This window comes from Chiroxiphia lanceolata, chromosome 2 (genome assembly GCF_009829145.1).
Source record: "Chiroxiphia lanceolata isolate bChiLan1 chromosome 2, bChiLan1.pri, whole genome shotgun sequence".
NCBI lineage: Eukaryota > Metazoa > Chordata > Aves > Passeriformes > Pipridae > Chiroxiphia > Chiroxiphia lanceolata.
In genome coordinates this window covers 25607365-25635268 of record NC_045638.1, presented here as the reverse complement: position 1 = coordinate 25635268, position 27904 = coordinate 25607365, and the positions used below count along the sequence as shown (strand labels likewise).

At 38.5% G+C, this 27904-nt stretch overlaps 1 protein-coding gene across 1 annotated transcript in view; it reads right to left on the bottom strand.

Annotated features, from left to right (window-relative positions):
- ARHGEF7 (Rho guanine nucleotide exchange factor 7) overlaps positions 1 to 27904 on the bottom strand; it is a 125656-nt gene that overhangs the window by 61495 nt on the left and 36257 nt on the right. Inside the window, 4 exon segments of the mRNA XM_032680272.1 lie at positions 316 to 404; positions 9407 to 9608; positions 12064 to 12194; positions 16439 to 16523. Coding sequence (XP_032536163.1) covers positions 316 to 404; positions 9407 to 9608; positions 12064 to 12194; positions 16439 to 16523 — 507 coding nt within the window.

Here is a 27904-nt window from a genome sequence, read left to right as displayed (position 1 = left end):
ATTGGGGAACACTAATTGCATATTTGGGAGATGGGGAGAACAGGGAAATTAACAACTAGCAAACTAATTAGTATAATATTATATAAATGCCTATTATTCACTTGCTTTAGACTATAATTTTGCATCATGTTTAAGAATCTGTGTGATATTCTATTAAACTAATGATGAACTTGTTTACATGAGAATCCACTAACACCACTATCCAGTTTTGGCACTTTCTGACAAGACTGCCTTTTTTCTGTGCAGATAAGAGCATTTAGTTAATGACATTCTACTGTATATAACAGCTCCCATGGAGGAAAAATGATCACTCACCACATTGTAATAGCTTTTGTTAATTGCAGAAGTATCAAAGCCTTTAGGTGGACTCTTCAATGTACCTGATTTGGGGGAAACCGGTTTTTCTGAAATGTAAAATATTTTGGGGTCAATAGGGTGCAATTTCATAGCTCAACACTAGAGGTCAAACAAACTGCTTTAAAATATTAATCATACAATACAGTGAAAATAGTGCTTCACTGAGAAACATACATAATTGCACTTCAAATTATTGGTAAAGAATCAAAATGGTTCATAAGTTCACAATGAATGAAACTTTAGCCTCACTGAAGGCAAGTTGAAAACCTCCCATTCTTTTTCCTGGAACCAGAAAGTCAGTTAAGCTTTTCAAAAATTATTTTTTAAAAACAAAATGTCACAGATTGCAATTAAAAAAAATAAAAAACAACAGGCATTTCCAAACTCTATAGGCACTTTGAAACAAAAGTACTTTTTAAGTTTTAATATCATTTTAATGAACTCAGTGAAAGCAAGTGAACAATCAAAGGCTGAACATACCAGAGGTGAGACATTACATTCATTCTGGTAGAAACAAGAGATTCAAAATACTACACTAGTGAAGTGACTTACCTGATATCTATTCCAAAAAATCATCTTTAAAACAAATTGTCCTTTGCTAGTAATGAAGTAAAAAACAAAAATGCTTATGCACTTGAGAAAGTTCTTCATAACACGAAAGAGTTCTTCATAACATCTTCATAACACAAATCCTTCCTATAATCCCATAGGGAGTGTATCCCTCACTAATGCATACTTTTCCTAGAAGGACAAGATTGGTCTACAAGATCAAAACAAGAGCCCTGAGAGTTACCCAAGTGCTGACTCCCAGAACAGAGAGGCACAGAAAACAAACCCCTAAAGCCTCCCCTCCCACCACTACCACTCCTCTAAGTCAATCACAAAGGAGCAAAGAAGAGGTGAGAGAAAAATCAAAAGCATGATGCTGCATGATCATTTGACTCTGCACTCAACCAGCTTGTGAGACCATATTTAACAGGACATTATGGCGCTTTGGTTTGTTTGCTTTGGTGGTTTTGGATTTTTTTCAGGTTTTTTTTTTAATTATCAGGCTTGTCTAGTATGCTGTTTTCAAATATACATTTGAGTAATTTGTAGCCAAACTATAAAATGGCAAATTCTCAACCAACCCTTCCCCCACCCCAGACCAAAAAACCATCATCAAAACATACCTACTGGATGTTTTACCTTTATTTTAAAGGCAAGCTCCTGTTTCAAACACATTTTGATAAAGATATATTAATAATTTAACTCTAGTTTACCTAATACCTCAGGCTAAGAATAAATTATGCAAGTCTCAAATACAGACCTGCCTTTCCAGAAGCCCAGTCAGCCATTCTAAGGGCTGCCTATGGAAAATTCTTATGGAAAGTAAAGTTAATCAGGGAACTGCCATCATAAGCAGAACAGTCCATATGGTACCATCCTCTCCTAAGAAATTTAGTGCTTCTTCAGGCCACCCAGCTGCAACCCCATGGACAGTGCCATCTCAGGTGAGCTGACTACAGATGAAGGCCATCCTTTCAACTCCAATGCCAGGAGTGCCTGGCAGGCCAGCAGGACCTGAGGCTTTAGCTAATGGTCCATAAGGCACAGCTCACGCCCCATGAGCACACAGGCGCTAATATCTTTAAGGGGTTTTTCTCTGTATTGCACTGGAAGTCTCAAAAAACCAATCTAAAAATAAAACACTGTCTAAAAACTGCCACACAAGGGCAAAACCAATTTTTCCTTACCACATTCAGAGATGACAAAAAAAATCCTTTCGGTTAATATCCCCCGCTTACCCACCCCAAGTCAGACCTAAGCCAATAGGCAGCACAAAAACTATTAGATCAAGCAGTTATCCAGCTGGGAACACTGATGCTCTCAGCCACCAGCCCTGCAGCACATACATGCTCTGCTACAAAGCCAAGTAATTCCAAGTGACAGGACTCCTCCCATCCCCTTAGAAAAAACCCGTAAACTCAAGCAGATTTGCCATCAAATACTCAGTGTGAAAGAAGAACCTAAAATCATGTCGTATGTATGGCTACTCATTTATATATTCATCTATCATGCTACTCCTTATGGGACAATTACAATTAATTTCTTTGTACTGAATGATGAAAATGATGTCATTTACACGAACTTGGTTCTTTGCCTTCATGCTTTGTGGAAGCTCTTGACTTATCCTCCAATTTACAGCGACTTTCAGGTTCACTAAATACCTAAAGCTTTATTAATCATGTGCCAAAAAGCATGAAAGGAGAAACCAGAGTTATTTAGGTATAAAAGTAAGTACTTGTCACTGAATTTATAATAACACATGTCTGGAAAGGAGAAACAAGAGTTATTTAAGGATAGAGGTAAATACTTGTCACTGAATTTATCATTATACAGATGTCTAGCCATTGTTAATCTGGAGAGAGTTGGCTGGTCATAGAATTTTGGTTCTTGTAAAGGGTACAAAAATACATTTCTCCTTTTAAGCTGTTGAACAAAGTGGGAGATTTGTTTGCTGAAATGTACAGTCATTTATATTACCAGCTGTTTAGCTAATTCAATTATCCAGCAGAGACATATATATGTCCAAATTCAGATTTAAAAACAGGACAGAAAAAAAAAATAAATCACATTCAAATGATTTTGCCTGAACAGCCATAATCAGCATTTAGTTTTTAAAATGTAAAGGCCATTTCTATTGTAGAAACACAGAATTAGACGCAGCAAATTAGTCCAGCTGTCTATCATGTCTGGTATTCTGCCTTCAAGCAGTGCATTGCTTCATGAGGAGGAATAAGAAACAGTCTTGTTGCAATTAGCTTATTGCACAAGTACACAGAAGAAAATCCTGATCTTGCACATAAGAAATCACTTTCTTTGTTTATGCTAAGTTAAGTGTTATTTATTATTCTTGTAATAGAACATTAAGAGTACCTTTGCAAACAGAGCATATTTCATTAAAGGAAGGTGTCATCCCCATTCAGCATACTGGAAATATATACAGATCTTACAGGTCCATATGTCTATAAAGTCCATAGGTTTATGAAACATTAGCAAAACCCTGGCACCTTGCCCACTCCAACACAGAGATTATTCTGTTTCTCAAAGCACTGGAAGAGAGTGACCTGAGCCAGACACCAAGTTTTCCCATACAAATTTTTGCCTTCTCCTCACTTTTCTCCTAGTCACAATGTGAATCCATTACATTAACACTGGAAGCACAATGAGAACAGGCACAGTGTATGATCACATACAAAGCAAACAAGCATCTCAATTACTGGAAGAGACCATATCCAGTTGATGACTGAAACCAGGAGGTAAGTTACCACTATCACTTTCTTTTGTGATCAAAGCACTACATTCAACTGCCCTCAGCTACACTTGATAATGCTTTGAAGTGTCTAGTGGCTAGTGATAAACCAGATAGAATTCACTTAACAGATCGTCTTTGAGTGGAGAGGGTGGCACAGGCTTTTTAACATTATTCTTCCAGCAATTCATTATCTTCAGTAGGACCAAAACAACTTGAAGCAGCTTTTATAACAACTGGAATGCTTTTATAACCTTTCCCTAAGTAGTCACAAGATTCGATGTACTCTCTAAAACGTTCTTATCCTTTACAAACATCTACTGATTGACTGCAGAGACAATTTACCCAATCCTTCCCAATGTTATGTTTCATTCTATTTTAATTTACATGCAAGTATTTCTTTCACTTGCCTTCAATTTACTTGAGATTCTCACATTCTCTCCCTTCTGTCATGTCTCCAGCTTATGTCATATTCATTTTCATGCAATGCTCTACTTCATGCTACTCCACAAAGTATTCACTGCCTTCAGAACATACTTTACTAAAACACTTAAACGCTATTACTGCAAGAACAGCACCATGTGTTTCTGCGATCACCAGGCTACGGTGCGTAATGCAGATAAAAGATCTGATTTGAGCTATTTCATCCTACATTAGGGAAGGAAAGATGTGCCAACTGGAACACCAAAAGCTATGTGGTCTCTATTAGTGAAGTACTATAAGCAAACCCTGTCTTTCTAGACTAATTGGTTCATGTCCAACACCAAGAGGGCAGACCTCAACTTGTTCTCAGTTCTCAAGCTGGCTCAAGCATCGCTGCGAAGTGGTCCACTCTGCAATATGGACACTAGTTCTTCCCCAAGAGTATTTACTGGTCCCAACCTCTATTCTATTTATGCCTGTACAATAATACTTGACGAGAGAACAAAATACCCCTCCAAGTGTACATGGCTGGGGAGAGAAAAATTAATATTCCTTGGGGGGATTATTTGTTTTTTCCTTCCCTTTTTTCTTTTCCTCAAAGCTAGAAGTGCATCTGTCCTTCCCTTACACACAGGATGGAAACAGCTGATGTTCTCTACACTTCCACTATATTCTGACCTTTTCCCAACACTGATTTTTTATTTTTTTTAACATCCAACCAGAAGAACCACCGACATTGTAGTTTGCACCAGTGCCGATACTAATATAACTGTCAAGAAAGCGTAACAGAAGAGAGGCTAGGATAGTAATGACACATTAATTTCTGTGAAGAATTAGGATAAAGTTGGTGACATATCAAATGTAATTTTTACAAAGCTATATTCCCTTCTGCATAATCTCATGCCATTTAAAGGGATTATGCTTGGATAAAATTCAGCAAGTGACCATGTGATTTTTTTAAAAATCTGATTAACATCTGACAGTAGCTAAGCAAGTGCATCCCATTCTGCAAGGGAACGCTCAAAACTAGGTCTCCAAATCTCTCTACTGTGCAAGACAGAAACAACAATGTAAGAGACACCTCCACCTCCACCCACTCCTGCTCCACTTTAAGAAAAAAAACCTCAGTAAGGCCACACTGTGAAATATCTAACAAGTTTACACAGTATTTACCTTTTACCCTCTGTCATGTGTAACAGTACAGAAGGATGCAAATAAAGTCCTCTCGTTTCAAAGTACTTCCTGATTAGTGATCAAAGAACATTAAAAAAAGTAAGATATTACAGGGTTTGAAAATGGAAACGAAAACGTGCACAAAGGGGGGAGGGAGAGAGAAATGGACCATTGTTTTGAAAGGCACATACCTGAATAGAAATTTTTTTTCTCTTTACATGTTTGATCATAGCTATCACAGTTTCAGACAAATTCTCCTTTTCCCCTTGGGTCAGGAAGGCAGAGAGAATAAACACACACTCAAAAGCAAAATAAAACCAGTTTTCCATCTCGACCAAATATATTTTCCCCAAAATAGTCACTGACTATTCACAGCCTAAGGAAACTAAATGTTGTGTTTTGCTCCATAATCTCAGTATCTATCCTACAACCATTCACAGCTCATCTCATGCATGTATTAGAATTCTGTGCTAATACTGATCATTCTGGCATAGCTAAACAAGCAAGGTACAAGGTGGGCACAACTTTGCAAGGTTTTAGCTATTCTAAGATACCTTACCATGTAACATGCTCTGCTTGTGAAACAGATGTAATACAGTTTACTTTTCTTCTAAAAGTTTTAAGAAATCAATGTGGGTAAAGTTCCCATTACTAAGCAGCTGTTTCTTCCTTTCCTTGAATATCTAACTTCAAAAACACCCTACAAGCTAGAAATACAAGACTAGAAATACACAGTTTTCTGATTAGAGGATTTTAACATAGAACAAAAATCCATTTATCTAAACATCTAACGCCTATGAAGTTTGTGAGAATTAAAATAAAAACACACATGAGTGAAGAACTTTTCGTTTCTTCTGTTACCTAGTTTGCAGAAGTCAGGTTGCAACAAACTGAGGAGATTTATTTAGTCAAACTCACCATCTCCTGGGAGCATTCCAAATAATGCATCATCAGAAATGAAAGCAGTGTAACCTGTACAGAATTTCTAACTAGTTGCAGTATTTTAAGCCACATTTCAGAGAAGAAAGAAGGGCAGAGTAATACTGTCAATGCCAGAACATTTTACAAGTATTTTGAAAACAGATTATATATCCAGGACCTTAGTCAAGAGCAAGTATTTTAACAATTCTATGCTGATCTTTTTTAAAATCAATTCATTGTAACACTGACAGAAAACACATTTTGAATTTGAGCTAACAAGACATCAAATTCTTCTAACTAGTTTTAAAATACATAAGGAAAAAAAGCACTTTCATGTTTCATCCTCATGCTTAAGGCATGAAGGCACTTAAAATATTTCTGAATTAGGAAAATCCTGAGGTGAGGATTTTATAGTTGCAAGAAGTCGAGAAAAATGGACCATGTAACCCTCCTAATGAAGACAAGCTAAAGAGAGCAGGGACACAGGAGGGCAAGAGACTGTGAACCCACACATATAACCTAGATGAAACTTCTCATGAACATCCACTGTTCAAATAACTTCAGAGCTTTATGGTAAACAGCACTACACCCTTTTTCCGACAAGAACAGTAGAACAAAGGAAGTCCAACCTCAAGAGACACAGTGGCAATGCACTTGGATACAGAAGGGAGAAGAGTTACAGAAAAGCCCTCTCTCTAGCATTGTCAACAATACTCAAAAAGCAGAAATCAGTTGAGAATAAAAACATTCATAACAAATTTCATGGAACCAAGCAATAAAATGAAGGAAAAAAAATGTAGCAATGATCTTATAGTAGGAAGAATTCAGTAAACTTAAAAATACGGGTTAAAAAAAGAACTGCCACTAATGATAACTTAAGCAGAAAAGGCTCACAAGAATGACAACTCCTTTAAAAATTACAGGCATCTCAAAGAAAGGACAGGAAAGGTAGATGCAAAACTGACATGGATCACATATCATAAATATATATACTGACCACAAACACACAAAAAGAAGCAATAGTAACTAGAAGAAGTCAGGTCACCAGTTGAAATACAACTAACATGAACATAAGGGGTAGTGGCAACAAAACATGCCATAGCATACATACATCAAGGGGTAAAACTGATCTGCAACTCAACAGTAATTAACAAACACCAAGAAGTTCTTAGTATGCCACGCTTCCTTTTACCACCCTCTCGTCTTTCTTATAAAAAAGTCAACTTCAGACAATTCAAACACATACCTACAAATGCATAAAACGAGGTTAAAATTACTGTTTTGATAAATTACACAGTACCTATTGTGCTGATCTGATAGTAAGAGAACTAGCTACATCCATATCTGAAACCAGAGAGGACAAGTGAAGGTCATAAAGTACCAGAAAAGGCAAAACAGTAATTTTACAATGGAGAAGAACAGAGAAAGCTAGTGAGCTACAGGTCAGTCATTTTACATTTGTAATAAGCAATAGACTAAGCTTTTTGAGAACAAAAAAGCATGGGCACACATTGCCTTCCATAGAAACAACTGAACATACGAGAGAGCACTCCAAGAACGCGAGAAGTCTTGCAGAAGCCCAAAGAGGTAAGCTGCTGTAGCACAGAGAACACACCTATACAGCAGAGAGAAAACGACTGGGGAGTAAAATTTTTCTGAGGGCCAGAAGTGAATGTTAGAAATTAAAGACTAGAGGCAACTCAGCCCCAGGGATCAGACAGGGTTGCAAGGACTTGCAAGAATCAAACTGTACGTGGTACTAACCTTGGTACTACAGCTTGTTGTCTCTTCTGACTTCAAGATGTACCTCACCTAAGTGCAGTATTCTTACTAAAACAAGAACCACCTTAATTTCAGTTACTGGAAACTTCTGGTTCTTACATGTTCACTGTTAAAAGCTATTTCTATTCTGGAGCCTAACTGCCTACCCAGGTTCCAGTTTCAAGTGTTGGAAGAGATCAAAACTGACGAAATCCAAACAAGACCTCTGCCACACTGATTTAATTGAGTAACGAGGGGACAAGAAGGTCATCATGACTGATGCTACAACACTACAGACAAAAAACAAGCTTCATGAATTGTTTGTCAAGATAAGCTGCATCTGATTAATCTCTGAAGAACATTAAAGCTAAGTCTTACATTGTGACTAGGAGAATTGTCTAAGAGAATCTAGTTGAAAAGGACAATGAAGTTGCAGATCTAAGACCAGCATTTTGCAACAACGGACCATACACAGTAAATCAACGAAGAAAATAAGAGGATGCAACCGGAGGAGAAAAGTAAGTTTAAAAAGTGGAGTTTCACCCTTACAACCTCACTTTGCAATCAGGCACCTGTATGGCTGCCTAAAAAAATGAAAAAAAAAAAGCCATGCCAATGACTTTAGCACGGCCTCAAAAGATGTGCATTTTCACTGGAGCTGTGATATGGGAAAGAGTGATAAAGCCTCCCAGAGTCTCTGGGTAGTTTTATCATACCAGATTTATCCCTAATCTCTGAAAGTAAGCTGAGACAGGAAAGACGTGGAAAAAAAAAAAGGAAATAAAGGAGACAGTAATGTTAGTTTTGATATTCAGATGACATTTACAGAAGGCACTTTCACTGTATAAAGGTTAAAATAAAACTTCAGTGGAAGGGTGAAGCCTCTATGAAGAAAAGCTGAAGGCACATGAACATGAAAGAAAAAGAAAAATCAGAAATACATTATCTTTCAAAAGTGGATTTTGGTAGAACTGGGTTTCCTTCCTGCAATTATTTGCTTCTAAGTAATGGGATGTGTTGAGTAATTTTTTTGTTGCAGTTTTTTTGGATGGTTTGGGGTTTCTTTCTGGTACATTTTTTTGTTGTGTTGTTTTTAAAGAGATTTGTAGGAAATCTCTCACTATTTAAACACAAAGCACCAATTCAAAATAAGTCAGCAGCTGAGTCAAAATCCTGTATTCTAGGAATTCAAACCAAGAAACTCAGAGCAGTCCAACTGTGACAGAGATAGACAGGCAAACAAAATGGGAAGTTTTCTGCATGCTTACTGATAACTCAGAAGCCTCAGAGCACTCTATATAGTGAACTGGGGTGTTAAGTATGAGTTCCTGAGGATTAATGATCACTGTGAATGAAGTTCAGAAAATACTGTCAAGTTTAAACAAAAAACATTATCATTTTTAATGAATCAACCAACTATCAACCTCTATCCAAAGCAAGAATTTCTGCAAATATGCTCTCCCCTTCAAAACTCACCATTTGATTTTATTTCTCGTACATAGTTACTTGGAAACCACCCTGTTTTTCCATTTAAAGTTCCTTCCCACCAGCCTCCTTCTTCCACTCTTGTAACATGAATAATATCTCCTTTTGAAAAAGAAAGTTCATCTTCATTTGTCTGTTGAAAATTAAATTTTGCTCTCACCACCAACTGATGGTTGCCGTTATCTGTCATGTCCTAGTAAGTGAGAACACAAAGAACAAAATGATCACATTAGAGATTTAAACATTATTCCATGAAGAAAACAGAAAATGGAAATAGCCTCTCCTCCACACACAATACTCACCACACATTTTTACTGAAAAGCTTTTATAAGGACTGATTTGGCATTTGTAGTATTTCTCTAACTTTTAATCTATGAATTCTCATCAGCCCAGGGAGTATATTGTCTTATTAGAGCCCTTTCAAATCAGAAGGGGTTAAGAGAGCTAAAATGAGAGTAATAAAGAAAATAAAATGAGAATAATAAAGAAAACATATTTTCTATAAATAGCATAAATTGCCTTTGGTATCTACAAAGAACAAAGAGTTTTACATTGAAGAGTCTTTTTCTAAAAAACTGGGCTGGGAGGAGAAAATGAGTTGGATTTAATTTAGTTTTGGATATAAATAGAGTTTTCAGCTTAAAACCTTCTTTTTTTTTCTCCTGTAACAGATCAAGTTGGAAGGTTCCACAGCTGAATGTACAAGACTCCATGGCCTGACAATGAAGAAGGACAGTGTTCTTTCATAAAACCTACAAAACAATTATGCAACTTATGTCAAATAAGTACTCACAAATCATTTCTCTCAAGCTTAATAAAGCTGGAAGTCTGCAGCATGTCAGACTTGCAGCTGTCCATATAATGATATTTATGCATGCTCATCCCCTATCACAAATGTGAAGACAGACTATTGCTCTGTCATAACAACTAAATGTTAATAGATACTTCTAAGAAGTCTTTCAAATTAATGACATTCAAATTTAGCATTTTGTTCATGGATGTCAATTTTGAATATCTGCACCATTCAAGCATTTCGTGAGAGTCAGGGAAAACCTTAATACTAGAAAAGCTAAATACTTGGACAGCTTTAAATACATTGCACTGGAACTAAGAGAACAGGACTACAAATCATGTCTGTCTATAACTAAGGATTACCTGTGTAACTAAAAAAGTAACTTAGTGAGAAGATGACTGTGTAAGCAATCCTAGTCAGCTATTCAGGTAGAAGATTTTCACCTACATGCTGCCTATACAGTTGAGATGATCAAAAGATGTACTGCATATTGTCACTTGAATCCTGTAACACAGCAGCTTCATTCATACCCACAGCAATCTTGTTACTGTATCACAACTCAATTTAACCATCAGACTTAGGAGCTGAGAAACTATAGGAAAATGAGGGCAAACAACTTCAAAAACATGCAGAAAGCCCCAAGATACTTTAAGTCACAGTGTCTGACAATAAAATTGGCACATTTTCGAACAGGTACCTCCGCCTTAGTTCTCTGCTGGTACATCATGTGCTTTCATCCACTATGACTGCTCAACAAGAGAAAATGTTTTGGCTTAGTAAACAGTAAAAAGCCACAAAACAAGCAGTAACACTGCACAGTGAGATCAACTACAGTCCCCTCTGCTCTGTCAGAATGGCTTTCCAGTAAAGGAAACTGAGTACAAATTTGGTGAGAACAGTTCCAAACTGATCATCTACAGCAACAAAACCAAACTAACAATTTCCTGGGTTTGGCAACTAGCTCTCTTTCCCTCCTTCTTACACTTCTCAGCTCTTTCTAACTTTGTGCAGAGTAACTCAGATCAACAAAGTGATAGAAGTACTTAAAACTCTGATCACTTCAGTGATCCAGCTAACAGCTAGTCCCACAAACAGCTGCACCAGCAAAACTGAGTGGGTTGTGAACAGCAGAACAGGAGCTGGAATTGGTGGCCTAGGGCAAAAACTTGCACAGAGAAAACAAACTGCACCTAAGAAAGCTTAAGCAGAGCATGGCGTTTCAAGTTACACATAGTAATCATCACACTATTCAAGACAACCTCTTTCAAGCACAGAAAAAGCAGGTTTCAGTAGGGATCTGAACCCTCCTTGCAAACCTTCAGTCACTAAAAGCGCCTTTTATCACAGTTTAGTTTCTATGAGGTACTCAACCCTGATTTCAGCTGTACTATAAAACAACTGTCCACACCAGTTACCTGAAGGCAAGTTGAAGGATTAACCTCAAAACAAGTAGGAATAACAGACAACAGGAATAACTACCACTACTGCCAACATTAAAAGTACCACCTTTGCTGAGGTTTGAATATCGTTCAATATCACTCCTAAACTCAGAGAGAGAGAAAATGAGATTCTTGCCTTTGGAAAAAGACAGACACAAATCCATTAAGACACTGTGTATGCAGACAACATGCAGTGCTAAATAAAGAAAAAAAAAAATCATTAGAAGTTCACAGAAAGCTGCATGCATTTTGGAACATCATAAGAAAAGCTGCAAAAACATGATGTCACAGGCTAGAAATACAGTGGTGAAAGAGAGGAAACAGTTACTCTGCTACACTATCGGTTACTTATAAAACTTGGTAAAAGGAAAAAAAAAAAATCACACTGCAGCATGTCTCGTTTTTCCAGAACTTACCAAACTCCGATACTGTCCCTGAAAGAGTTTTGAAGTTCTACTGTGTAAAGACTGGGATCCCAGAGAATCAAAAGATTTTATCCGATGAGATGAGGGACGTGCACACACAGAGTCACTGCCCAGTCCTATGTCTGTAGAAGTGTGGAAAAAAAGGTAAATATTAGAATTTGAAAAAATCTGCATTTAACTTCTGCTTACCTCTGTAAAATTCACATGCTTAAACCAGTTTTGATACATCTGCAGTTGCTCAGTAATTCAGGATTCAAAAATTATAGCAATAAATAATCTAAAATCCTGAGACACTGTCAATTTCTTCCCACACAGACAGGAAAACAACTTGGGCCGTTTAGAAAGAGGAGGGTTAGGGTTCTATTTCTCTATTCCTACTCACTACCAACCTATTTAAAGGTAATTAACCAGCATCATTTTAGCTGGTGGCCAAGAACTTTGAATGCATAAAACTTGCTTGAAGTGAAGCCAGCCACATCTGTTTCTTAGCTCTTCCCGCAGCACCACACCCCGCGCCTTCACCATCTCCATCTCAATTAAAACATTCCTTCCACTGTTTTTTTCCTTAAATTTCTTTGTCTCATCTCTCTTTTTGCCAACTAAGCTATTTTTTCTTCTTTAGAGGGAGAAATAGGAACAGAAAGGAGAAAAACTGCTTGCTCAAATAAACAAACACCCTCCTTAAACCTCTCCCCTCTTTCATTTGTCTCTACTCTGGGAAGCACACCTGCATGGTATGTTCCTCTGAAGGGCAGTGTTATGTGCCATCAAGGGGCTGTTGGGCTCCCTTGTGGGCTGGGGGCATCAAGGGAACAGCAGGGCAGGGCTCATCCCACCATCCCAGCCAGGAATGGGAGGCACTGGGGCAGCCCCAGCTCCGGACACTGGGCTGGCACCTCCCTAGGATGGTAATGTCGCCCACCCACCGGTGAGGAGTCCTCATTTGGATTAACAAGGCCACAGTTAGACAGGGGCTGCATCAAAAGCAGCTCATAAGGGCCAGGGTCAGTGTCAGTGCTGGTTGCGGCCTCCCACAGCCCTGCTGGGAGCCTCTTCCCACGTTTTGGAGGGACAGGGGTTGCTCCTGGCTGTACCACTGTCCCCAGTTCTCACAGCTGAACTCCCAGGGCACTTGCACAGGACAGCAGACAAACATTGCTCCTCCGCACAAGTATGGAAAGTCATTCCTTTTCCTCACGTTTTCCCACATACAAGTAAATTACTCAGCGAGCATGTGAGCTTCAAGAAGCCCTGAAAGCAATGCAGTTTTTTCAGTCCCGAACCTGGATGTTTTCACTAGACTACACAAGCCTCCCAAATGCTCTCCTGGTTTTTATGCCTCTGTTACTCTCTTTCCTAGTAGTTTATTCTTCTTCCAGCACTTGACCTCTGACACACAACTACTCCTAATAGTTACTTTCAGACTAAAGTAGACCATGATTATGCAAATCCAGGTTATTTTTTGTCCAAGGGAAATAACACAAAGGCTCAGATCCATGAGGAGACCAGTGAATAAGGCATTTCTGCTGTTCCACATCAAATCTGAAGGGACGACTTGATTCATCTTAACTGGAAAGCCTTTAAAACTTCAGCACGGTATCCAACAGCAGCTGAGATGCAGGAAGAGGGAAAGGGTTTGAGAATGACAACAAACACAGTAGTGTTGACAAAGGATGCTCCAAGTCTGCAGCGACTGAGCAGAAAACAGCTTCTCGGGTGTATTTTTTTAAATGAGTCATTGTTACCATTCAGAAATCACTATCCTAAAAAAAAAACCCTATAAATATACACCCCCTAGTCAAATAGTGCAATATTAGAACTATACATATCAAGTTGCTTATTTTGTACGAATAGTATCCTTACGCATTGAAGTAACAAAAGACATCACACTTTGTGAACCTGCTTTCCTAAAAGCATTTAAAGGTCACAGTATTAAGATAAACACTGATGATTACAGTCCATTATGGAAAGGACATACATCTTCGTTTTCACAGACCACCAGTAGAGAACCGGGACTAAATCATGGGCTTAATTTGTAAATCATAACTATATGGACAATTCTAATGCTCCCAGAAACTTTAAACTTGCCATAACCACCACTATGTAATAGAACTTAAGAATTAAAAGTAACCTGATACCTCTCCATGTCCAGATTGCTGTGTTTCCTAACTGCAGTCAAGTAGAACAGACAAATCCAGCATTATACCTCAACACAGTTCACCTCAAAAAATAGGATCAGGTTGGCTTATGACAGTATGTTCTGGCTTCTGGGCAGCCCTAAAACACACTACATTGCATTTAAGTGTGGTCTGATTCCTGAAATTTTCTATTTCCCAACAGCAGAGCTAATACACCAACACAAGAGCACCTTTTAAGGTTTGAATTAGGAACTGCGTATGGTGAAAACAAAGAAAATTATTACAGACAAACCACATGGAAATTGAAAGTATTTTTACCAATAATATCTGAATACTTTAAAATCAGTCTGAACTTTTGACAGATTTAAAAGGCTTGCAGACCTCACATATCCATTAAAGTTTCTCTTAAAATCCTAACAAACACATTCAATGAATTTCTCAATGGAATTATTGTCAGAGAAAGAAATCAACTCTGCTCCTAAAACAACCAAGAATCCGGAATGGCAGCAGAATGCATGTGTGACAAATATTGATTTGGTAATTTCCTCAAAAGCTTTACTCTTCCATCCATATAAAGATGTCCAAGGTTTGCAAAACCCTTTCTCCCTCTTACCATTATTTCAACTTCCCTATATCAGTTCCTCTCCTCTCACTCGTCTACAAACAACAATTGGTTCCTCGATTCCACCCCTCCTGAGACTAAAAATTTGATGGAGTGAACATCCACAGCAGCCTTCCACCAGTAATCATGTTCATTACTCACATTCCTTGTATGGTAGGAAGGTCCATCTCAGAAGAACCTGTGTATGCCTGAAATTCTTGCAGACCCGCACAGGGATCTGAAAGCCATCTTCCAATACTAGAGCAGGGAGATAGAGTCTAAAACATCTTCTACACAAACACCTAGGTAATGAAAATGGTTTGGAAGAAGAGCTGAACAGGAAGACTTATGCTCACTCCTAGGAATGAGACAGCACCATAGTCTGCACGTGGTTTCGATTTTTGGTTTCCATACCACCCCCAGCCCCCCCACGAAAGGGATCACCCGAGTCCTTTCTAAGCCAGCTGCAGCTGGCTTTCTGCTGTGGGCATTAATCTATTGACATCTGGACAAAATAAATGCACTTTTTCTCCATTTTCAAAGACAGCAAAGGCAGTTACAGTGTACAGCAGTTTTAAAGATGTACTACACTGGTTTGCATTTGCACTTACACTGCAGACAAGAGGCAGTATCTCCAACTAACCTAAGTAGCTTAAAAGAAGTCAATGGTTGTTACTTCATGCCCATTCATTAAATCTAAGAATCCACTTGCAAAACTCAAGAGGTGCTTTCTAATGCAAGGGAAAGAAAAAGCCACCAAAACCTAAAATCTATGTTGAAATAGATGAGAGTAGTATTATAAAAGTGACAAGATACTTATCACACTAGCATTAAATGAAGTAACACTGATCCACCACTGACTTTTCTATCACTTTTCTTCCTCACATAAAAACTGACAAGTATGGTTCATTTTTAAATCTCTCTCACCTGATTCTGACCTGATGAGCACTACTGAAACTTGCTGCTGACGGTGGAGCAGCAAGAAGCCAAAAGGGTCACCAACGTTAACATTTCTTGATTGTCCTTGGGTCCAGTTGGCATCATTTAGCACAGCCTCACCCTACAAGGATGGATGGACACCTCTCACCTGTGTGTTATTTCTACAGCTCTCTCCCCTCCCACCAAAGAGCTTGAAGCAAATGTTTCATGATTTCTAGTTGCTACCTCAGTGAAACATGTGGCTTAAGGGATCAAAGACATTAGCTATTCTTCTGTTACTGGCAAGAAAGGGTAGTGCTGGGGAATAGAGAGTGAGGAGGGCAAAACATTCTGATAAAACTGTCCAAACATGAGAATGACAGAATAGAGCAGAAGTTATTTTTAGTATTTCAAACTGGGGTGAAAAAATAGAAAAAACAACCAAAAAACCAGGCCCCTTTTTCTAAGATTGCTTGCCAGCTTAAAGGCTTAGTCTCAGCTCTACCACAAAGCTTCCTTCTGCAGAAGACACCACTGGGGAACCCAAAGATATCACTGCCAAAGTGTTAAAAACATAAACTCCAACAAAAACTCTTTTAAAATGCTGGACATGCTCATTACATCATGGATACAGCAACAGGTATAAATATACACTGATGCAAATTGAAATTAATTGTAAGTCAACATCAAGACAGAGCAGTCTACTTACCTGCAGTCACCTTATTTAAAGCCACAAGAGAGCTGAGAACTTTGCTGAAATTCTGTCCCTGATACAGGTCATTTGCATCAAAAGTCTAAAAACAAACAAGAAAAAGGTAATAAGTCACAGAAATAAGCCTTTAAACTAAGCATTTCTATACTATCATGCAAACCATGAATGCAGAAGCTATTTCACGATCAAGGTATCAGTCTTTTAGTGACTGTTATGGACCAGCAAAACTGTGGAGGGATTTTTTCCCATAAAGAAAAAAAAACCAAACCAAACAAACAAAACCAACCAAACAAAAAACAAAACAAAAAAAAAAACCAAACCAAGTTATTTTTAAATAGAAGGATAATATAGCAACAGCTGAACTTGAAAAAAAGTTAAGAGTATATGAAGTAAAAATATCAACATTCATTTAAGCTCCAACAAAGTTGAAAAAGACACAATTATCAGAAGATAGAAGCTTTCCTCAGACATTTTGGCCAAAAAAGTTACTGGGTACCACTACTCTTGGCATACTCTTCTTCTTCTGAAGCAGTGCACAGATGTTGTACCTGATTATTCACAAAGTCATTTTAGAATTACTACAAATACTTTAAGAAGTACTACAATGTACATGCTATCTCTTTACTCTACAAGAAAGAGGAAAATGGCATTCCTGAACACTAATGAGTTTTAAGACAAATGCAGTTTCTGGATAGGTTAGATGGAGAATGAGGTTTGGGAAGCAGAGGGATGAAAGATGAGCTTTATTTTATTTTTAATTTTTTAACTGTGGGAAAGAAATCCAAACCTCAAACTACCTTGTAGAAAACGCTCTAGTAACTTTCAAGCACTGAGTGATGACATTAAACATCTGAATTTTGGGGGGGGAAGAGAAGATTAAAAAAAGAAAAAAAGAGACCCATAATATTTGCCTGAGGTAATGGAAACACTCATCCAAAGTCTCATGAAAATAGCTCTTACAATAGATTCTCCAAGAGTTGGAAGGAGTCACAGTACTTCTTTGTGCAAGACTAGAAAGCTGACAATAAAAGACAGCTACTACAGTTCTTCCAACTGATTTAAGAAACAGAAAGAGATTTACTTTCCCGCAGCATAGAGCTTTTTATCTAAAAAGTCAACAAAAACACGTTCATTTTCCTGATAACAAACCCATTGCCCAGGCACTATCAGAAAGTCCATACCTCAGAAAGCAGCCTTCCAAGACAGGAGAGGAAAAACCCCTATTTCCAAGAGAAGAGGAAGAAAAACAAAGGAAGGCTAGTTGAACCCAAGAGAAGGGAAAATTTTAACAGAATCTACCTAAATAATCACAGAAGTGGCTGCCAGACCAGTTGTGACTGGTTATGTAATATCCCAAGAAAGGTAGAAGAGATTTAGGAAACATTTAATGACAGTATTTTTAGTAAGCAAAAACTCCTCCCAGTGCATCCACGGTATTTGAGGTACTCGAACAAGTTACTGTGCACAGTTTTCCCCCGCTCAGACTGAGGATCATCTCTGCTCCCAGGCACAGCAGTTCTACCTGGGCTGTACAGGTACCGACATCTCTTAAGCTCGAGTAGTGTGTGCACAGTTCAAAAGAACAATGCCACAGAACAGACATAGAATTAAGCAGAGGTGCACACTAGTTTACTCCAAGCAGTTATCACTCACATAAAATAAGTCAAATAATTATTTCAACAGGTTTCACTGGGCTACAGGTAATTTAAGTGACTACTCTTAGTTAGTTGAAGCTGTAAGGAGAAAAGAGAGGGACCAGAGAATTGCCTAGGTATGAATTTGGTAAGTTTTCTTCTGAAACACAAGGTAGTATTAAAAGACTCAATACACAAAAAAGGCATTAAGGAAATAAGAAATAATCTGACTTCACAAAACCAATAAAGACATGATAGGTTTTATTAATAGCATAATTTATAAATGCAAAACCAGACTGGAGATCAGCCTAACCACTGTGCAAATTAGGGGAACAAATTAAGCTGTTATGGAACAAAAAAGTCTCAGGAGTGTGAAATTTTCATTGCTCATAGTGGTAGTTTTTACATAAGGAAACTTGAAGTGTGAACAGAATCATGAAAGACTGGCCTTGATACTAAACAAGGAAATACATGAGACAGGTGCTCATGCAGACACCAGAATGGAATCAGAAAGGGACTACAAGGGAGAGAAAGAATGATTAAGGAAAGGAATGTTTAAGGAAAAGGTTACAAAATACAGCTTAAACTTACAAAAACTTAAAAAACAACCCAACCCTAAAACCATTTTAAGCTCACCTTCATTCTGGATTCTGACACAGCCAAGAGCTCTCCAGTATCAGGCTAACTTGAGAACAACAGGATGCGAGGAAGCCTCATTTCCTGCTATACTGAGACTATAGGGGATACCAAAAACAATTTGATTGGACCATCCCAACATGTATAGTGCCATAAAAAAGCCTGTATCCAGGACATGCATCCAGTCTGCTACTTCACAGGAAACAACACAATGGGAGGATACAAGAAGCATTTGCTTCCTTGTGATTTTACATGAACCAATTCTGACAGGAAGCCACACTCAGCAGCTCATGGCCAGTATGTTCAGCAGCAGCAAATGATAAAGGGGGAGGGAGCCATGACACCCTCCTGAGAGATTTTCTCCTAATGTTTAAGAATAAACTAACCTAGAGAGACAAAAAGTGAGGAAAAAACAGGTACTCTAATATTTTTAAGCTAATTTATTATGAACGCAACTTCTTGATTGTAAAAATCTTACATCCAAAAAAAACCACAAAACAAAAAAAAAAAAAAAAAAAAAAAAAAAAAAAAAAAAAACAAATGAAATAGAGAAGGTTTGCTCATTTCACAATATATTTGAAAACTCCAATACAAGTAAGAGCATCAAGGAGCTCCCATGGGATTGCCACAGAAAACAGTTTACTCCAAGTTTTCAAGAGAAGTCTGACTTGTATGTGGCCTGTGATCTTTAGTCCAATATTTATGGACAAGTGAGCTGTAGAATTGACTGTCAAATTTTATCTTGATATGAAAAAGAATAATTTCCCTATTCAGAGACACCAGATGACAAACATCCCCTCCACACAGCACTCCCAATTCTGCAATTGCAAAAATCAAAGCTGAATTTTGAGATTCAAATATCAGGCAAAGTTATTTTTATACTGCAATATATTACCAAATAATAAGGTCTGTATGCTGAATCATCTTCTATAATACTAACATAACCCACTTTTCTAATCATGTCACACGCACATGAATTCAAACTTGCACATGCTTACAGCTCTTTAAATCTAAAAATACAAACACTTAGAAAGATATTACCTTAGAAATATTGAGATTTGTCTTTTAAACATTATGCAACAGGCATATATAGACACTGAACAAGACTTTATTGGAAAAAATATTTCCCATATGCCCTTACTTTCCAGGCAAACAACATTTATAACTCTGCAGAGACTCTACCTGTGATGAAGTTCACTCTCTTATTGATGCAATCTTTATCTTTGACCAAGACAGTCAGATAAAACATTAGGCAGAATACAAGAATAAAACTGTCAGAAATCACATCAGATGAGGACCCAGCCGAGCCAAGTCTTTTGACCAAACTAGTTAACTAACTTCGTTTTTAAATACCATAGAAAGGACCACACACAGATATGCCTTCTATAAGCATTAAGACGAAGGAAGGAGAAAGGGGGTGATGGTGTTTGTCTTTCCAAGTCACCACCAGGAGTGATGCAGCCCAGCCTTCCTGAAGATGGCTGGACCTCTGCCTGCTCATGGAAGTGATGGATTAATTCCTTGTTCTGCTTCGCTGGTGTGCACGGGTTTTGCTGTACCCATTAAACTACCTTTATTTCAACCCACGTGCTTTCTCACTTTTACTCTTCTGATTCTCTCCCCCATCCCACCAGGGAAGAGTAAGCGAGTGGCTGCCAGATGGGGTCAAACGACAACAATGTCCCAGACGGATACTGTATTCTACCAGACCGGATCAAACAGTCTAACAGCAAGAGGTATTAGGTGACCTATAACACTATGCATACATTCAAGAGTACTCTGCCCCTTTTGGTCACAGCACACTGACTGCCAAAACCTGCCAATTGCCTGCCCTGACCCACAGATTCTGGTTTTCTTTTCCACACTCCATACTAATTCCAAATACACAGGCCTGGCTTCCTATAATTATGTATGCATTTTTGCCCCTAGGATTTCAACTGCCTACAAACTCAATGGATAACAATTTTATGACCTTTTCCAGATCATTCATGACACGTTACATAACATGGTCAAGTATCAAAAACAGAAAAACCCCTATAGCAAGGTATACATTGGATGGTCATTCCACATTTGCAATTATATTAATGACTATGAATAAGCCAGTGTTTAAATTCACTTCATGACAGCCATATTCATTTTTCCATCATTGACAACTCCTAAACACCAAACAAAATGCCTTTAAGATTCATTTAATCCACAGACTGGCTGTTCAAACACCAAATCCACCCTCCCATTTTAAACAAGACTAATGCATGGATCTGCTTAAACTCCTTCACATTCAAAATGGCCAGGATAATACATTCAGGTAACTTTAAAGTCATCTAAATCACTAACTCTCAGTAGATGGAGACTTTGTTCAAACAGTGTTTATGATCTAATACGAATAAGGAAATAAAACTAAACTAACAATGCTCATCTCTCATATCCCTGCAATAACCAATATCTACTGAAAGGTAAAAATATTAACTGAGAAATTCATGAAAGAAAAAGGAAATGAGAAAAAGTTGAAAATATACCGGCTGAGAGCAGACTACAGCATACAGTAAGCCTGCAGCAGGATTCTTTTCTTCAAATCACTCAGTTTTAAGGCCTCAGGTAACCTTTATACTATTTTATTTTCCCCTTCTAGACCTTAAAGTCAGAAGCCAGTTATGGAGGAAGTATTTTTAAAATAAGGTACTTCACCTGATAAGACAAGGTCTACAACTGGAGATGGGGGGGGGGGAACAATCGAGGGTAATTCAGTCAAGCTTCCAGACACACACTTCTTCTTTAATATGTCTACCAATCTTAACTTGCTTGTATCCTTAAATCATTAAAGTATCAGTGAGACTGTATCTAACCGTCATAGTAAGAAAAGTTAACATACTGATTAAGAGCAAATTAGAAAGGTTTTTCCTAATATGTATTTCCTTCCTTGACTACTGCCTTGAATATACCCAGTACAGTATTCTCCGTGGGTATTAACACTTTAAGCATCTGACAAAAATAGATGACAGCTCTCTTTACAGTACTGCATCACAAACTGCAGCAGCTGAGGAGCGGACTTCAGAGCTCAGGCATCTGTGCAGCACAGATAGGGCTGCTGCTGCTGTTAAGCTCACCAGCCAGCCCCAAAATAAGCTGTAACCCCCAGGCTGAGTGTACTAAACCAGCAGGACACTTTCCAGCTCAGTTTCGAGGCCTTGGGCCCCAAGCGCAAAAGATTAGGAGAACACTGGCTCACTCACCCGGAGGAAATGAAAGGAAATGAGCGGGATGGCTTGGTAAAGCACAGCATGACATGGACAACGTGTCACTCCACCTGTTCCTAGTGCACACGCTGCAGTATTTTTGGCCACGGGAGCGCAAATAAAGAAGCAGTAGGGAAAAAAAAGCAATTCGTGGTTAGAAACAGATCATCTTCTTGAAAAACACTAAGAATCCCAACATCTTGCTTTGTTGTGCCACCGCCCCCAGTGTGGCACAACCCCTGCGGCAGCTGGCAAGGTGAAGCCACAGAGGTTCACCCTCCTGTGATGACACCTAATATGTCCAAGCAGGAAAAAAGATGCTGTAGGTAAGCCTACGTGTAATCATAGATTTCTTCACTTATTCTCACATTAGGTCAGCTCTAAGTGGTGCTGAGTCTCCTCCAGCTATTAAGCAGCAGCTGTTGCTGGAGCTCTGCATTATCATCTGAAAGCTGCGGCAGTAAAAGGAGAGATAAGAAAAGCAGGGAACTATGACAACTGAGAAAGGAAAAGAAGGGGAGGGGGGAGAAGAGATGATTACGAATGTTCTGGAAATCTCTATGAAGCATGTTGTTGCCCAAATGTAGTAATGTACAGCACAAAGGAGAGCTAAAAGAAAAAAATTAGGTTCTGTTTCAAAAATTAAGAGTAAGACAAAAGGAACAATTTGAAAAATAACTGGGAGAACAGACCTGCAGTGTAAGATTTCTGCGCGATTCTGTAACAGTTCACAAGAGAAAAGTCAGTGGTAAAGAATGAATAAAACTTAAGAGGAGGTCTGGAATAGATTTTGCTGCTTATATAAGCCTGTTCCTCAAAAGTAAAAACCTAACCGTACTAAAACCAGAACACAACCTAGAAAGCTTTAATTCCTGCAACAACATTTAATTCCTACATGTTAAGATGTAACATCCACAAAAGCAAGCACAACCAGTCATAAAAAATGTATATGGACATTTGTAATGGTTGTTGCACATCTGTGCGTGTGTGCATCCAGATAAACATTTATGACACAAATCCAAAGAGGACAAAGGTTAAAAAACTTGGTTTAGAGTCCTAAAGATTTCCAGCTCCAAGAATTTTTGTCCAAAAGTCACATCAAAGCACTAAGGACACTACAGAGTATTAATTTCAAATACTAAACAACATTTTACCTAAACCACTGCTTCAAAGTAAACATCTAAACATCACCAAAACATTTACAACTTGTCATCAACCCCAGCAAAAACAGTATTAAAAAAAAGAAACACAAAAGAAATACTACGTTTCTTTTTGAAGATGAACTGCACAATTTCTTAAGCTTTCCAAATCTGTTTTTAGAATGCGACACAGCAAGTTAGAATCCTCAAATGAAATCTTTGTAAGAAAGTTATAGAATCTGGTATTTCTGAGCACAAACTCCTAGTAGCAGCAAACAAAGATGTAATTTAAAAAACAGAAATAGAAAGGTTAGCACTGCCTACACTTGCTTAAGTAAGAAAACATAAGCCTGTTCCAAATTTCTACCCGCACAGCAAAACAAAAGCTACATCTATCCCACCTTCATCCTATATCATTTTCAAATTGATGACTACGAAGTGATAATCTCAGCAGCCACTGAGAGAGAGAAACATTCAGTAGCATATAGGATTAATACATGACTGAGTACTAAGGCTTAAGGAAGCTCACACTTCTGGAACTACAGGTAAAAATAAAAGTTGTTGGAATTAGATTACCAAAGATAAAATTTTCTCAGGATGCTGAAGTTGAAATGTCTCAGTGCTTGCCAATGCAACAGGTTACACCTACTCTCTGGGCTGAAACACAGCAACTGCATAAGCACCTTCCAGTGCCAATGAGGAGAGGCACCGTCAACAGGCAAACTTGGCCAGAAACATACCCCAAGAAAGATTGAGCCCAGTAAAACCCAATTCTCTTCCTGATACACACAGACAAGAACTATGTAAGCTACTCTCCTAAAATAAATCAGGAAACGCAGCTGTGGAAATCCAGGCCAAAATGCAAAGGGAATACTGTGTGTAAGTAAGAAGACACACTGCACCAAGAAAAAACCCCGCAAAATATACACTTGGAAACAAATACAGTCTGCTTTGCTATAAAACAGAGTAAGCACTCAGTGATAAAAATGGCAAAAAATTAATGTTTTGCAGAAGACAGAGACTGCTAGTGCATCTTAGGAACAAGAACATGGTTAAATAGCCATTTCCTAGGGGAAAACAACAAGAGCAAGGTGAAGGGTTTTCCCAAATAAAACAGGCTACAGAGAAGGAAAGCAGCTTCTAAGTCTCACTGCCCCTTCACCCCCCACAAGAACAAAGTTAACATATCCTCTGGGATTGTGATGCTGATTCTGAGAGTAGACACTTATATTTTGTGAAGTTAGTGCCTTCTCTCATGAATAGTTCATTAAAGGTCAGTGTAGCAGGAGAAAGCCTGTGAAATCAGTTTTTAAGTCTGTCCATGAGACAGATGCTGACAACTATTTGAATCAGTTTGTCAATAACTTGCAATTACCAAAAAAAAAAAAAAAAAAAGATAGGGTAGATTTTTGGTCTTCCGAACTCATGTGATGCCTGTAACACTATCAACGGCTCACCTTCTCAAGACTGCAACCCCGGTTAGACCGACTGTGAGTCATGGGAGTGACTGGGTCACTCCAGGGGCTGCACTTTCTTTTATTTTTTTTAAATCACAGTAGGAGTTACTGTAACAGAATCTGCAAACTGTTTCCCATCTTGAAGTAGAAACATACATTACCGCTACATCAACAATTTATTCCTGAATTTTTTTTCCCCAATAAGTTAAAAAGAAACAAGTTTTGGAAAAGCCTTTATGAAAGGACAATCAGAAATCATGGTTCCGCACAAACACTTTAGTTAACATTTCATGCTAACTAGAAGTACTCAAGCACTGAAAATGAAAACTTGACAGCAGAAATCAAAATGAGAGGACAGCGACAATGACAGCAGTTAAGACTACCAAAACAGGCTGCCTAATTGGCCTGGCCAGGGTCTGAAAGCACTTACTGAACATAAACATTCCAAAGGAAATCATCTCTGTGCAAGATTTTACAAACTGCTCTTTCCCAACGGCTGAAGTCAGTAGTGGCACATTAAATATTTTAAGGCTCAGATTAAACCAGTTTCTAATGAAGAGAAAATTGATACATTCAGGAAACTTTCAGCTAGGAAGAGAGATGTCTCCTTTTGGAATACTTGAATTTTAGATTTATTTTCTAAAACAAAAAAATGACACATCAGCTAAACTGTGAGCATCTCCATATTCTTACCTAAAGACACAGGAAGGATGGCTTGCCATAACTGATTTCAGATGCCTTCTGTCTAGATGCAAGTTCTGCCAACATTTCTCAACTAATTTCTGAAGTATTAGCTTAGTTTCAAAAGCCATGCTGTATGGAGAAAGGGGAAGAGGTCCATATAATGAAGCAAAAAGCTTAATTTATACAACGAAAATTTTGGAATCAAGAAAACCCCAAACTAGGAAAATCTGTTTCTCTGGGTCCAAAATAGGTAGTGTTACCTGCAATCCAAACTTCCATTTGCAAAACAGGAAAAAGAGTAGATAATTACCAGTCTAAGTCATTACCATCAAATCCAATTACCACAGACACATGGTAAGATTGCTGAGACAGACTTGTTTCAGAACAGGAGCGTTCATGGACACTGGTAAGCCCAGAGCATGTCAGAGACCAAGAGCTGGGGGCGGGCAAAAAGAGGCATCTTACTGCAAAGGATTTTGTACTACATGAGGTTATCATCTGCCCTCTTAAAATAGCCTGCTGGCTGTTTTACTACACTACCACGTGCTCTAGCCACAACTTAAATGCTATCACATGCTCACATTTCATCTGGAACAAATGTGTGCAGCCAAGTGATCAGATGATGCACAGATTCAGCATCAATGGAGAACAAACTACAGCCAGAGCACGAGCCAGAAGCACAGTCCCACTGACCTCAAACGCACTATTTCCCCCACTGCTCATCAGCTTGGGAGTCTTGTTTTGCTCTGTGCACACACACTTTTTTAAATAGACATTTTAACAGAAGAAGGAAAATGACTGGAGCATTTAATATGTATTAGCAGTTGGAGGAGAAAGACTGAAGGGGAACTGATATTCTGGCAACAGTCAGAATCTGACTAAGCGTGGTTAGATGTGGAAAAAAAGTGGGAGAGGGGAAAAAGATAACATAGAAATGCAAGAATGAAAGAAAAAAGAAAAGAAGTGCTACACTCTTCTGGTAAAAAGGGATTTAATCAGAAATCTCAATTGCTTCTTTAATATGCTGTGGCAAATGCCAAAAATTAAAAATAAAGGCTTACTGAATTTTCATGTAGCCTGTTGAAACTTTCATTTAATTTAGAACCACCAACTGGAAAAAAAATAATTCCCAAGTAGTTAGCAGAAATGAAGAAGTGTCCAAAACCAACATTTCAGGTTTCAATTAGAGTAAATTCATTTCAGTACTTCCCTTTCAAAAATCCATTGAAAAGCACAAAACTGCATGCACATCCCTGAGCTACAACTCCTTCCAAGCAAACCCTTTTTAATCCAGAGCTTACCATTTTGATTTCAGCCAGTGCAAATACTGTTAAAAAAGAGTCTGGATCTCTCTCCCAGGTACCTGCAATAATACGATCCAGCATCCCCCACCATTTTTAACACTCATTTTGACAAAGCAGGCACAAGACTTTATCCAGGAACAGGGACAAACCTCACTACGGCCTGCTGTGGTGACCAATCACTCCTCCTGCGGCAGAGCTGGGGAATCTGCCTGGGCAGCCATGGGGCAGCCAGAGGACCCAGCATCTTTGGTCTAGGAAGACAGAAAACTGAAGCAAATTTAATACAACAGCCTGTAAGTTGAGGGCATCTAGCAGCTGCCAGGCCAGCAGACAAGTAATCTCTATGAAGGGCAAGGTAGGCCACTTCGGAGCAAGATGTGCAACACAGGTCTAGGTAAAACATTCCTGCTCGGGATTCGCAAGCCCACAGATAAGTGCAAGCTTTCAGGATGGAAATCTCCCACACTCCTTTACACTCTTTTCACTCAGAGAGTCATTAAACTCCCCCCCCAAGCAACCCAGTTCTAGAAGATGAACTTGCAGAAGACTAATCTAGCAAGAAGTAGAAAGTTTGCTGCAAATTTCATGAGCTAAACCAATTCAGTATCAAACAAGACCAGCACCTGAGCCAATGCATGGAAAGAAACATCTTATCTGTCAAAGAAAAAAAAAAAATCACTTGAAGTACTGGGAATTGCATTGACATTTCACAGTAGTTCAAATATTTTCCAACAGGGGAAAAAACCAATAACACTCCCCCCTTTCCCCAACTTAGCTACAATCCACCCCCAGTCAGTCGTCTAGCATCATGCTCACATGCCGTAATAAATTTCTGTAAGAAATACAAACTTAAGGTGTATGGGAATATCTACACAAATTTCCACATCCCAAATATTAATAAGAGATAGCCTCTAGCAGGTTACAATCAACAACAAAAATTCAATCCACACCAATTCTGCTTATTCATCATAATGCCTGGGCATTCAATCTGAAAGAAATAAAGATAAATCCTTCAAGAAACTAGCTATTGCAAGAATTTTATAGTTCTGATTCACTGGCTGATATGATAGGCTTGGGCAGCCAAGCTGACAAGGGCAGCTAGAGGTGATACTATGAGCAGTCAGGCCCAACAGTTTATCTTAATTCTTCCTAAACGGTCTCGTCTCCATTGTCCAAGGTTCTTCCAGCCTCATGCCACCACCTTCCCCATTGCAATGTCCTAACTTCAATGCTCTCTCAAAACACAATCACTCATGCTCCAGCCCCCACAGAAGAGAGTCCCAAACCCAGTCCCTCACTGGCAACACATACGGCCTCAGCAGTGATGCCTGGGCCCCAGTCTGGTATCCTGATCCAGAAGGCAGGTCCTGGGTTTC